Source organism: Salmo trutta, chromosome 13, assembly GCF_901001165.1.
Source record: "Salmo trutta chromosome 13, fSalTru1.1, whole genome shotgun sequence".
NCBI lineage: Eukaryota > Metazoa > Chordata > Actinopteri > Salmoniformes > Salmonidae > Salmo > Salmo trutta.
The window spans coordinates 4,759,441-4,773,602 of NC_042969.1; the positions used below are offsets into that span (position 1 = coordinate 4,759,441).

Sequence of the window (14,162 nt, forward strand, 5' to 3'; positions counted from 1 at the left end):
CTTCGGCGCCCGAAGCCTTCTTCACACCAATTGAACCGCTCTCCTTGAAGTTCTTGATGATCCAAATAAATGGTTGATTTAGGTGCAATCTTACTGGCAGCAACATCCTTGCCTGTGAAGCCCTTTTTGTGCAAAGCAATGATGGCGGAACGTGTTTCCTTGCAGGTAACCATGGATGACAGAGGATGAACAACGAGCACCACCCTCCTTTTAAAGTTTCCAGTCTGTTATTCGAACTCAATCAGCATGACAGAGTGATCTCCAGCCTTGTCCTCGTCAACACTCACACCTGTATTAACGAGAGAATCACTGACATGATGTCAGCTGGTCCTTTTGTGACAGGGCTGAAATGCAGTGGAAATGTTTTTTGGGGGGGATTTAGTTCATTTGCATGGCAAAGAGGGACTTTGCAATTAATTGCAATTCATTTGATCACTCTTCATAACATTCTGGAGTATATGCAAATTGCCATTATACAAACTGAGGCAGCAGACTTTGACACAAATATACATTCTCACATTCTCAAAACTTTTGGCCACGACTGTACTCACCTTCGGTCAAATAATTTTCCCATTATCTCCAAACTGTTCCATTTCAATTGCTACCATGGTTATGCATCTTTTTTTTGATATTTCTTCTGTAATAAACATTTAAATTGAACCCTACCCATATAGGCAAATTCGCCAAAACCCTACACCTGATTTGAAAATGGAGTTGCGAGAAAATAAATAAGCAATTGCACTTGTTTCATAGAACCGGTGTTGCGTCAGTAACCTCCATTAGCCACTAGATGCGGTTATAATGAACAGATTGGTTTCTGTTTTCTTCCTACAAATGTGGCTCTATTCTTTGAACGGTTTAAGCAACAACAAAAATATGACGACCTCGTCACTGAAAGATAACAATCTCAGCAACACGTATGCGTCTTCTGTTTCCCTCAAGCCGCACAGGACTCATTAGAACAGAGTTGACAAGACCAGGCACTAAATCAGACTGGTGGGAAAAAAACATCATCTATATGATGTTCTTTTCTACACAGAATATAATAATAAATTATTGCCTGATCTTCTGAAATTCCCAATACCTTTCTGATGCATTTCAGTCACTTCAAACAATACTTCCTTCAGATTGAAATTCTGTCAAAAGTACTGTCAGACTGATTTGTAATAGACTGTCATAGCCCCAATTAAAAAAGTAAACATTCGGCTATGATTACGTCCCTTTTTTTACATGGTGGATCGCAATAAAAAACAAAATATGGGTCGCTGATCCAAATAAGTTGGGGTACCCCTGGCTGAACATATTGTCCCATGTACATTGTGTAATTTACCGATGGACCCTAACTAGCCCCATAGGGATATCCAAAATCAACCCAAATTGGCCACGAGCATTACGATTGCGTCGCATGTAGCTGCACCCTGAATTGATAATGACTTGTGTGCTGCCAGATGAAACAAACCCAACCTTCATTTACACTGTGATGCAGTCACGGCCACAAGTTTCACAAAATTCCAAGATGATCCTAATTACACTTTGTAGTCAATTTTGACAGTAGAATAAATGTTTTTCTGACTCATATCGAATGCCACATTGGCTGTTTTGTAAATGAGAAGTTGTTTTTTAGTGGCAGTTGCTTGCTGCTTTGCCATTTAGCGCTTGGGCTCAAATCTATTCGGAACTTTTTCCACCTCTTCTCCCTTCCTCTTCTGCTAATTTTGAAATCTTTGGGGACAGTTTCTAAATCTCCAGCTGCTCAGTTAATCCAACTTCCAAAGCCACTATTTGGCTGAGTAAGGCTCACTGGGTGTCAGTCAGGTAGTTCCTGGAGGCTATGGATAAAGAAAAATCCTGTCTTACCTAAAGCCCCCTTCGCCCTGGCTTCTTTTTCTCCACATTATCAGATGTGGTAAATCTCAGAGATGGAGGGAATGTGTGACTTTTACTATAATGTATGAAGCAGCCACGTCTGACCAGCTCTGACGGTTTGGCCTCATCATTTGCCCATGGACGGTTTTGTTTGTCTTTGTTGAGGGTTCTGCACGTCCACTACAGTCGCGTTTTAGATGGATTTTTCTGTCAAATGCTTCCCACAGCTGTTTGAACTGGGTGGCAACTGGCAAGGGCACAGTGTGTAACTCAACGCTATGTGATCTGATTCATTCTCAAGGTTAAGATCCCAGGTGGGTCGCCCGCTACTCGCTTGCTACTGGCATTTGTCCAATTAGGGATGAAAACACACACACAGCCATTCTCTCAGTGCATAACAAGGAGAGAAAAAGTGACTTCGACAAATGTTCTCTTCAAAATAACTGTCCGATTGCGAGAGAGTGTATCACAGGATGGTAATGGTAGCAGTAAAATGTAATCTCTGTCCAATCCTTACCAACAACCCTCTACATGGTTAAAACGGCGCTCTATGGTAAGCGATATGATGATAAGCATCACCTAACCCCTCCAGTCTCCAACAGGTTCGCCTACCGCATGGGAATGTGATATATGAGGGTCTTTATGGACTAGGACTGTACTGAATATGGGGTGGAGGGGGGGGTCAGTGTCTTAGGAATTAACTGGAGTTCTGGCCACATCAGCACATCTAGGGCTCAAGTGAGGCTCGGCATGGCAATGGTTTGACTGGCTGTCTGGGAGAGAAGAGGGAAAAACACACTGCAGAGGATTCAGGGAACTACACGGCCTGACTGAATGGTTGCCATCGAAATCCCTGGTCCGAAACAAATCTGACCCTTTAGGAAATTGCTCATACACAGATATGAATTGTGCCTGTTATTGTACGACTGGCATGATCATATTAATGAAGGCACTTAATATGGTATAGTACAAACCCATATAAACCCATTGGGTATACAGTGACTGTCATATAACTTTGAATGGATTTCCAATGATGAACATAACCACAAGTAGTCTCCAAGAACCCTCAGCCCAGCTGGCAAAATTTGTCATGGAGAAGTGCCAAGTAATGACATCATTTTCTTATTGAAATCTGTTTTTCTGGTTGAAGAGATGCCAGACAACCACATCACAATCAGTTAAAGGTATTTTTCTAGTATGCTAAAAAGACGTGTGAACAAAATGTCATTTTGCCACAAGTGTACAACGTGACGTTATCATTGCAAAGTCTGACGTTTTGCCCGCTGGGTCAGTTCAACAGATGGGAGAGCTAAAGGGATGCTAGATGGGTGAGGGGTAGGTGGGGAAGGACATGGCCCATACAGGTGAATGAAGGTAAAGGAAGCTAGGTAGTGTGCAGACTTTACCTGGAGCGTCAGAACAACGTTCTCTGGCTGAGGGTTGCCAAGTCAGATGAAGAAGGCATGCAGAAGACAAAGCCAACGCAGAGTCAAAGAAAGGGCAAAGCCATACAAAACCAAATAATGAAGCAGAAAATCAAACTTAGAATTGACATGCATATCCAGACATTTGCACACAGAGAAAGAGCATCTATAGACTCTAATATACTGTACGCTCCATCTTTGAAGCCGTTTCAACGTTTTGGCACGCCATTGACTGGGGGGGGGGGGGGGCTTCAAAACAGTTTAATCCTGATTAATAAATAAATCATTAAAGTTCTGTCTGGAAACTTTCTAACACTTTTCTTCTGAAGATTCAGGAGAAACCTAGATCTTCAAAGAAAACAAGTTGTTAATTAGAGCTATTTATTAGACAAAAACACAACTGATTTCTCCCTCTGTTTGTTTTCATACACAGTGCCAGAGGCAATTACTGTTTTTCCAGTGTACTAACACAAAGGACGGCCATACCTTGGCTCCCACAAGCAATTAACGCACTGCTTTAGAACAGAAAAGGTGGTGCCAATTTCGCGACATCGGAAATATGCGTCATGTCCGTATCAGAAGAGAAACGGTGACACTAATAAGAATGTGAAATCCTAAAAACTTAGAAACAACCACAGGCAAACATAAAACATAAGAGTGTGTACACAAACAACGCACTTACCTTCTGATACTCCGACTGAATGGCGCCAAATTTATCCTTGGCTACTTTGACGACGAGATCTGAAACGACATGGAGGAAACAGACACAGTGTGAAGCCCCCTTGTCACAGCTCAGCACTGTCATAGTTGGGTAACGCAACATCATGTTCCTCCCCATAAGTACAGTACAGAAACGTTTACAACACAACCCCCTGAGGACCACCTTTACCCTCTAAATTGTACAGTAGTAAATGATATATCATATCCATAGGGGTTCAGCCAAAGAGATACAAAAATAGTGTTCTATTTAATTATGTGTGTTCAGCAAAGCTATCCACTGATCTAGAAAACAAAAGGCTATTGCATCTTCACTGGCGGTGGATGAAACCTTATAGTAACTGTAGAACTGTAGACATCCACTTTTTTCTATGGACAAAATGTATTGTGCCGGTCAAATCTAAACACATAACAAAGCTAAAAAAAAGAATGTTGACATACAAAAGCTGTTCAGATTACGAAGCAAAAAAATCCAAAAGAACCCTTCAGTTCAATGTGAGGACAACATAGCCACTGATGTTATTTTGTTAGGAGTCAAACTGACATGAGGCGATAGCAAAGTCATGGGGTGAAAGGGTCAAGCACCAAGCTTTCGTGAGGTGAAAGGGTCAAGCACCACGCTTTCATGAAGTGAAAGGGTCAATCGCCACGCTTTCGTGAAGTGAAAGGGTCAAGCACCACGCTCTCCGCGAACATCATATTACTGAGACACACTGCTGAGAACAAAAATACTGTGACAACATTCTCCAAGATTGCCTCTCCTCCAACCCACTCGATGCCCTCTCTATGTGGCATATTGGGGGCATGAGCTTGATAGAGCATGGAGTGGGGTACTCTTCCCACAGCTATTTGACCTGCAGCGGGGTTGTTCATTTCTCACAAATGATGACAGCGTAGAGCAATGCCTCTCAGAGGCTTAAAGCACAGAAGACAAAGATGGAAAAAGAAAGACAAGGGGCTTTCCTTTGCTGCAATGCAGGTTTTTAAAAAAAATCACAGGCAGAAATAGACAGAAATGCTAATAAAGACAAGCTAAGGAGGGAGGGAATCGGTGACAGGCACTTTTTTTGCAAAGATGGGCCATCTATTATTCAAAGGATGGGCTGTGTTTTAAGAGAGGAGGTCGCTTCGGGCTTCTCTTTCACCCAATTATTCTTGCTTTTATGAAGATCTGAGCGGCAAACTAACACGTGTTCCATGGAAAACCTACTTCATTGTCTTTGTCTTGACATTACATTATGTTGAAATTAGGACATGTTCGCATATGATTGGCGCGTACATCCCTGTCCTTACCAGAAAATAGTCATTAGTAAAAATTATTTTGACACATTGCTCACGTTTCCCCCATTGGTTTCCCCCCAGGGTTGAAAAGTGAATCTAAGAAAGACCTCTGGTTTCACTTTTCTGACAGTTCAATTTGACATTGAATCGACCACTGTCAATATCCCCTCGCATTCTGAAAAAGGGGGAAATCCATTAACCAGGTCAGTGGGTTTGCTCATCAGAAGATGACTTACATGCTGACTAAACCGGCCGCGTTGCGTGTGCGAGTGTTGCAAAATACATTTACAGACGTTTTTCCATTTTAGAGCTTGACGCGATGCAAGTCTCGCCTCTCCCATCTACTCACTGGTTTTTACGTGCATATACCCTCGTGGGTGACTAAAAGATGAACGAGGTCCACACTTCACTGGAATTCAGTCCACTCCAGTTCACTTCACTCCAGTTGCACCTTAAAATTGGTTGCCAACCGCCATATCAAATCCACAGAAAAAGAAAGATGAACGAGGAGAGATTTAAGAAAATTAACAAAAACTAATTAGGTTTCCCCTTTTTATCTGTTGATTAATTGTCGGAGTAGGGAACACACAATTTTGTGTGACTCAAAATGGGTAAAAATTCAAAAAAGATCCAGCAAAAAAAAGGACCATATGCATTTCAGGTAAAACAACAACCCAATGTTTACCTCCCTGGACAAATTAGCTAGGAATGTTATTAATATAGTTGGTTCACAGTTGATTTTGGTATTTTAACCTGCGTGTCATGAATGTGTCTGGTGGGATAGACAGAGCCGGTTTGGTCAGCCTGTTACAGAAACTTTCTGTGTCATCACATTAGCTAGCTACAGTACATATCAGGGTAGAGGGGCTGGCCTGTATAGCAAGCAGCAGCAGCTTAAAAGTAGTAATCTTACGGAGAAAAAAATGAATCTAAAATAATTATTTTTTTATATACTTTTTTTTAGGATACATGTGAAATATAAAAAGAAATTGGCCTAATAAGGTATTTTAAAAAGCATTTTAAATACATTCCAACATATATTACAGAATGTATTTAGAATGTATATAGAAATGTATGTAACATGTAACTCACAATATATGTTAAATGCATTGGGAGAAGTATTTAATGTATTTCAAAATACATTCTGAAATACATTAAACAATATTTTCACATGTATTTATCGATATATTTCGAAAATAAATGTTAAAATGCACTTGGAAATGCTTTGTGAAATATATTACATTGTAAGAAATGCAGTATATGTTTACATTAAAATGTATAGCTAATAAAATACATTTGGCAAATCATATTGTAATGAAATGGTGACTGTCTTGACAATGGAGCTCTTTAGTATCACATGCACTTATGTCAGTCTCATTAAGACTGCAGCACTGGCAGTGTACAAGCTCAAACTTTATTGACAGAGTATCACATAGCACATGAACTGGCATGACACTTTCGCCCATGGGTGGCAAAAGGAAAGCAAACCCAAGGCCACAACTCCAACAAGCCATGCCTCCAGATCCTCTAATAGGCTGCAATATACAGTGCATTCGGTTAGAATTCAGACACGTTGACATTTTCCAATTTATTTTACGCTACAGCCTTATTCTAAATTGATTAAATGTTTCCCCCCCCATCAAACTACACACAATACACCATAATGACATAGCAAAAACAGTTTTTTAGAAATTTGTACAAATTCATGAAAAAATAACTGAAATATCACATTTACATAAGTATTCAGACCCTTTACTCAGTACTTTGTTGAAGCACCTTTGGCAGCTGTTACAGCCTTGTCTTCTTGGGTATGATGCTACAAGCTTGGCACACCTGTATTTGGGGAGTTTCTCCCATTCTTCTCTGCAGATCCTGTCAAGTTGGATGGGGAGCGTTACTGCACAGCTATTTTCAGGTCTCTCCAGAGATGTTCGATCGGGTTCAAGTCCGGGCTCTGGCTGGGCCACTCAAGGACATTCAGAGACTTGTCCTGAAGCCACTCCTGCACTGTCTTGTCTGTGTGCTTAGGGTCGTTGTCCTGTTGGAAGATGAATCTGCGACCCAGTCTGAGGTCCTGAAAGCTCTGGAGCAAGTTTTCATCAAGGATCTCTCTGTTCTTTGCTCTGTTCATCTTTCCCTCCATCCTGACTTGTCTCCCGGTCCCTGCCGCTGAAAAACACCCCCACAGCATGATGCTGCCACCACCATGCTTCACCATAGGGATGGTGCCAGGTTTCCTCCAGATGTGACGGTTGGCATTCAGGCCAAAGAGTTCAATCTTGGTTTCATTAGATCAGAGAATCTTGTTTCTCATGGTCTGAGAGTCTTTAGGTGCCTTTTGGCAAACTCCAAGCGAGCTGTCATGTGCCTTTTACTGAGGAGTGGCTTCAGTCTGGCCACTTTACCATAAAGACCTGATTGGTGGAGTGCTGCAGAGATGGTTGTCCTTCTGGAAGGTTCACACATCTCCACAGAGGAACTCTAGAGCTCTGTCTATGTGACCATCACCTGCCTGACAAAGGCCCTTCTCCCCGGATAACTCAGTTTGGCCGGGCGGCCAGCTCTAGGAAGAGTCTTGGTGGTTCCAAACTTCTTCCATTTAAGAATGATGGAGGCCACTGTGTTGTTGGGGACCTTCAATGCTGCAGAAATGTTTTGGTACCCTTCCCCAGATCTGTGCCTCGACACAATCCTGTCTCGGCGCTCTATGGAGGACCTTATATAGGACCTTATATAGACAGGTGTGTGCATTTCCAAATCATGTCCAATTAATTGAATTTACCACAGGTGGACTCTAATCAAGTTGTAGAAACATCTCAAGGATGATCAATGGAAACAGGATCCACCTGAGCTCAATTTCGAGACTCATCGCAAAGGGTATGAATATGTAAAAATGGTATTTATGTTTATTATTTTTAAATTATTTAACTAAGCTGAAGAGAGGCACTTACTGTTCTCTATACCATACAAAAAAATGTAACATGAGATGGGAACACTTATAACACTGCCAAAGTTTTGGCTTGGTGGACCAATTTCTTTTCCCCTGTTGCTAGGTTTTCATTCAATTGCTTACAGATTTTCATGTGAATATTAAAACATCAGCATAAAACAATATGCACATTTACCCACCAGAGATGTTTCCATCAAACTGAATTATTGCGAATAAAAGACTGTGCATGATGATGTAGTGCACATAAAAAAAATATTTTGTGGTTAAATTACCATAAGAAATACAAGTTTAAATGGGTTTCCATTGCATTTTCAACTGTAGTGATGGTTTTGTCACAAAAACTGTTATAAAGCAAATGTGCCCACTCTGGACTAGGCCAACAGCTCGCACTAGCCAACAGCTCGCAGATACAGTGTGGGTATTGGTAGGCTACGTACAGTTGAAGTTGGAAGTTTACATACACTTAGGTTAAAACTCGTTTTTCAACCACTCCACAAATTTCTTGTTAACAAACTATAGTTTGGCAAGTTGGTTTGTGCATGACTTGTGCATGACACAAGTCATTTTTCCAACAATCGTTTACAGACAGATTATTTCACTGTATCACATTTCCAGTGGGTGAGAAGTTTACATACACTAAGTTGACTGTGCCTTTAAATTAAACAGCTTGGAAAATTCCAGAAAATTATGTCATGGCTTTAGAAGCTTCTGATAGGCTAATTGACATCATTTGAGTCAATTGGAGGTGTACCTGTGGATGTATTTCAAGGCCTACCTTCAAACTCAGTGCTTCTTTGCTTGACATCATGGGAAAATCAAAAGAAATCCGCCAAATCCTCAGAAAAAAGAATTGTAGACCTCCACAAGTCTGGTTCATCCTTGGGAGCAATTTCCAAACACCCGAAGGTACCATGTTCATCTGTACAAACAATAGTACGCAAACATATACACCATGGGACCACGCAGCCGTCATACCGCTCAGGAAGGAGACGCGTTCTGTCTCCTAGAGATGAACGTACTTTGGTGCAAAAAGTGCAAATCAATCCCAGAACAACAGACAAGGACCTTGTGAAGATGCTGGAGGAAACAGGTACAAAGGTATCTATATCCACAGTAAAATGAGTCCTATGTCGACATGTGGAAGGCTACCCGAAATGTTTGACCCAAGTTAAACAATTGAAAGGCAATGCTACCAAATACTAATTGAGTGTATGTAAACTTCTGACCCACTGGGAATGTGATGAAAGAAATAAAAGCTGAAATAAATAATTCTCTACTATTATTCTGACATTTCACATTCTTAAAATAAAGTGGTGATCCTAACTGACCTAAGACAGGGAATTCTTACTAGGACTAAATGTCAGTAATTGTGAAAAACTGAGTTTAAATGTATTTCGCTAAGGTGTATGTAAACTTCCGACTTCAACTGTACATGATGAGATTATTATGAATAAGGGCGAGATTATTGTTATTTGTCAAATGGCAGCCGAGCATTGATCATCATGTCACCAGAATAAGACCCTCAATATTTATTGGAAAGGAACATCAAGCCAATCACAGTGCACTTTCACCACCTTGTGCTTTCCTGAGTCATTGCGTGACTCCAAGTTTACTTCGATATAACGGTTATTATATAAATATTTGTGCATAAAGGTGTTTCCACTGCCATATCTGGCATAATTAATTTTACAGACACAAAAATATCCCACCATGTCGAACGGACTTATTGTCTGTCAGCATTTATTCATTTGTAGCGGCATTTCCTGTTTCCATCAGCCCGGTCGTGACTTTTTCCATGCATCAGGTAATTTATACGCATGAAATGGTTGGATGGTTAACCTGGGTATTGATCAATACGTAATGGGTCATTTAAGTGCCGCCCGAGTAGCGCAGCGGTCTAAGACACTCGATCCCAGGCTGTGTCGCAGCAGGCCGCGACCGGGAGACCCATGAGACGGCGCACAATTGGCCCAGCGTCATCCGGGTTAGGGGAGGGTTTGGCCGGTCGGGATGTCCTTGTCCCATCGTACGCTAGCGACTCCTTGTGGCGGGCCGGGCGCCTGCACGCTGACTTCGGTAGCCAGTTGTACGGTGTTTCCTCCAACACATTGGTGCGGCAGGCGTTAACTGTCATAAGTTAACGCCTGTCACTCCAAATGAACGCTGCCATTATCTGCCACACGGGCTGCTACTAGCTACCTACAGTCGACATGATTTGACTGAAAATCTAAGTCAAGTGTTACTATTGTCCCTGTGCTTCATTGAACCTCATGCTGTGTGGAGAAGAGGAGGCAAGCAATGAACAAAGGTGAGATTACTATTATGTCCACCCAATTAATTCCAATTAGCATGTGTACACCCATGTCAGCTGCCGTGCTGCTAGCTGATTTGCTAATGGGATTAGCCCGAGGAGACTCTCATGGTAATGGGGAGAAACTGGCCTGCGACCTTTACCTCACTAACAGTGTTGTTAAGCGAATGAGACACAGGGCCATCTCTCCCAACTATGTGACAGTTTTTAATTTATTTCCTGTTCCACTTTGTGTGATGGACAATAGCCTCTTTTGGCAATCCACACAGAGACAGGCAGGTATTGAAGGGCCTTGTTTGAGATTCTCTTGTCTTCATTTTGAGCTAATAACATTGTACTGGTCTGCTCTGTACTTAATACTGAGTTGGAGTTTCATTTTAGGATGTAAACGCTTGTGTAACAATAGTTGTTTTTTTTGGTCAGTCAAAGATGGCGGGTGGGTGAGAGAAGAGTGAGAGAGAGACTTCACTTCAAAGCTGGAAAGCCTCACGGCATAGGTAACACAATCTGCAGCTAGTGTTGACAGTGGTAGTGACAACCTCAAACTGACCACTCAGAAGTGATACAGTCTGCCCTGACCTCCCACCGAACCCAAAAAGAGTTAGACGTTTTGTAAACACAAAAATGTAAACTCACAACACATAGTACCACAAGCTGTTTGAAAAGCTTCCATCTACATTGAAATTGTTATGTCTGGTTAAATATCCCAAAGCAACATCGTTTAAAAAAAAAATACAATAATTAGGCATAATCGGGTTTTATTTTATTCATGCTTATGATAAACCAAAGCAAAAATGTAGGACATGTTCAGCAAATGTCAGTGACAGTTTTCCAAAGTTAGAGATCTAGGGGATAACTCACTACTTAAACACTATAATATGTCGTCAAGCATCACAATAAACATGCATAGATGAGGTATGCAGTAGCCCGTGCAGTAAAAGTATACTGTTGCGGGCTTGTCGGCAAGCTAGTTTACTGACCTAAATTGCTGCTCATGTGTCAGTACCTGCACTCACCATAATCTGACTCATGACGACATCAAATTGTGCCCGACTTATTGTGACAACAATGATAAAGACTGAAATGTAGATGACATGCAGTCGTAATATTCAGGGTAAAGCGTAGCCAGGAGGGGAAGAGATCCAATGGGTTTTGGAGTCAGGGTGATATATAGTGATATTAGGGCTTTAGAAACAGACACATAATGGAGGTCAGACGTTTGCTGTGCTATCACCCTCCTATTCTGCCAGCCCTAAACTCAGCTGACATGGTTTGAATATGGCGCATGAATTCCCATTCCTCGGGCGGATGTAAACAGTCCCTTAGGCCCAGTGGTAAACAAAAGAGCTGTGTCTCTTACTGCATAACTCCAAGAGGTAGTAGAGCAAGGGGGGGTCAATTACATAATTACATAATAAGACAGGTAGGACTCAATGCCAGTGGGAGACTGGATACTGTACTACTTCTGTACTAGCCTGGGCAGCCACTAGTGGGCTTTATGGATGGATCTCCACTATGGTTCGTACATAAAACATTCTCCATTCTGGCTGGCTTTCATGGCGAGAAGGCAACAAAAAAACAAGGAAAATATGTCTACTTTCATTGTGAAACACCATTTTCCAACACCATGCTAGAGTGGCTAATGTCTAGGAATGTTAGCCTTCTCGCCATTAAATCTAGTTAAGGAGGAAATCGAAGCCTTTTCCAGCCTGAGTAGAGAATGTTTTATGTAAGACCCGGGTCACCAGGGGACACGAGTGTATTACCGGCTGTGCACATCAAGCCCGGACGACAGTGGAGATCCATAAAGCGGCTGCCCAGGCTACTTCTCTGCCGGCTAAACTCGGAACTCAATGTGCTTCTGATTCATCTGATGGCTGACACCTACTCTGGGTCTGATATCACCTGACTCGAGACAGGGGTTGCTCCTTTTGATTTCAAAAGATCTGAAGGAATATAATAAATCAGTGATGGCAAAACACAGCAATGCAGGTCTCTTTTGAGAGCGAGACGATACCCAACTCTATGGTATTCACTTAATCGTGTAAGCCCAAGCAATGTTTTTTGCACAAACAAATGTTCTGAAATCTCATCCGAACACTCAGGCGTGTTTCACAGTTTGTTTCATGTACTGGAAAACTTCCTTTGCTGTCTCCCAGAGGACTTAAGACTGCTTTGATGTGACAAGGCGGAGGAGGTATTTGGACAACCTGTTGTGTCTGTGAGATGGATGGGATCCCCTGTGGGTATCGACCTCACTATTTTCAGAGGCGAAGGAAAATGTTTTATGGAGGCACAGATTAGAAGCACCTGTACAAAGGAAAACACTCCAGTGAATCCCTTGCCTGATGACTAGCCTTTCCTTTGACCTGAGGACTAGGCATCTAGGAGAGGTTTATGAATGTGTAGGTCTGATAAGTGAATGAGTGAGTGTATGTGAGTGCGCTTGTGTATTGGGAGGCACTAATGACGAGCAGCTCTGGAAGGAGAGAAAGAAAGGAGAGAGCGAGAGGGATATGGACGTGGATGGGATCCAAGCTCGGGCTCAGTGAATAGAATCGTCTAATCCTCCTCCATCAATGGCAGCGCAGCTCACATTTGCCTCTGATTGGGTTTCCCACCCACGCCACTTCTCTCCGTCTCCGTAACTCTATCTGTGCTAGCGTGGGGGAGCCAGCTAGCATCTCACCACCTCCGAGCCTGAGTGGTGGATTTTACCGCAGCGGCATCTATATTCTCTATATCAGCCTTTGAGTGGAGATAAAGAAGAAAAACCTTGCTTGATAAATATTTCATTGGAGTTTTCCCAGAGGTAGCTCATTTTGCTTAGGATGGGTGTGCAGCATCAACTGATTAGATAGAAGTCAGTTCAACGTCTAGTTTTGATTTACCTTTGGTTGAGTTGTCAACTAACGTGAATTCAACGTGAAATAAATAAACAAATTCACCATGTCATTGGACTTAGGTTAAAAGTAAATGCCTTTACTTTGATGGCTTTTTGCAAATCCAATTAATTTCCACGTTGATTCAACGTCACTACATAGATTTTGGGGTTTAAATGACATGGAAACAATGTTGATTCAACCAGTTTTGCCCAGTAGGTAGGCTCTTACGAACAAAGAGCTCCTATAGGTTTCTACTGTATCCATATCTTTGCCTGTGTTAAACAGGATATGCTGCCTGCAGCACACCCTGCAAGAATGTAGCAAGTGGGCAACCTCAGGGGTTGAGTTACCTGGGCTAATTCAAGTTCAAGTTTATTACTTTTCCTAGAGGAAAAGAGGAAACAGAACTGATGTATGGGTGGGATTTTCATACACTGTCCATCATTGACAGACTTATATAGAAGTACTTCCATATATACGTTGATAACAGGCTACCTTCAGACGAGTCTTGTGAGGCATGTGGGCGTCCTAGAGCAAAACAACTGACATGTAGGCCTATGTGTTTGTGAGAGTCTCACTTTTCGAATGGTGGGTGAAATTAGTGTGTAGCCCAAACGTTTTGGACAGATTGGCAGTAGCGAATTCAGACAAGTCCCATGGCACTTGTGGGGATCGTAGAGCAAAACGGGAGAACACAATCGTGTTCGTAAGAATCTCATCTTTCCATA

The 14,162-nt window shown here is 42.0% G+C and overlaps 1 protein-coding gene across 15 annotated transcripts in view; it reads right to left on the minus strand.

The window, feature by feature from the left end:
• Positions 1 to 14,162, minus strand: part of LOC115205095 (prominin-1-A) — a 130,239-nt gene that overhangs the window by 81,161 nt on the left and 34,916 nt on the right. For 10 of the 15 annotated variants that reach the window (XM_029770704.1, XM_029770702.1, XM_029770717.1 and 7 more), the window contains exons 2-3: positions 3,973 to 4,031; positions 3,273 to 3,299 (exon numbers count right to left, since the gene is read on the minus strand). In XM_029770704.1, coding sequence (XP_029626564.1) covers positions 3,273 to 3,299; positions 3,973 to 4,031 — 86 coding nt within the window. The remainder of the gene's footprint in view (positions 1 to 3,272; positions 3,300 to 3,972; positions 4,032 to 14,162) is intronic. The other 5 variants (XM_029770707.1, XM_029770712.1, XM_029770706.1 and 2 more) reach the window with 1 other exon arrangement.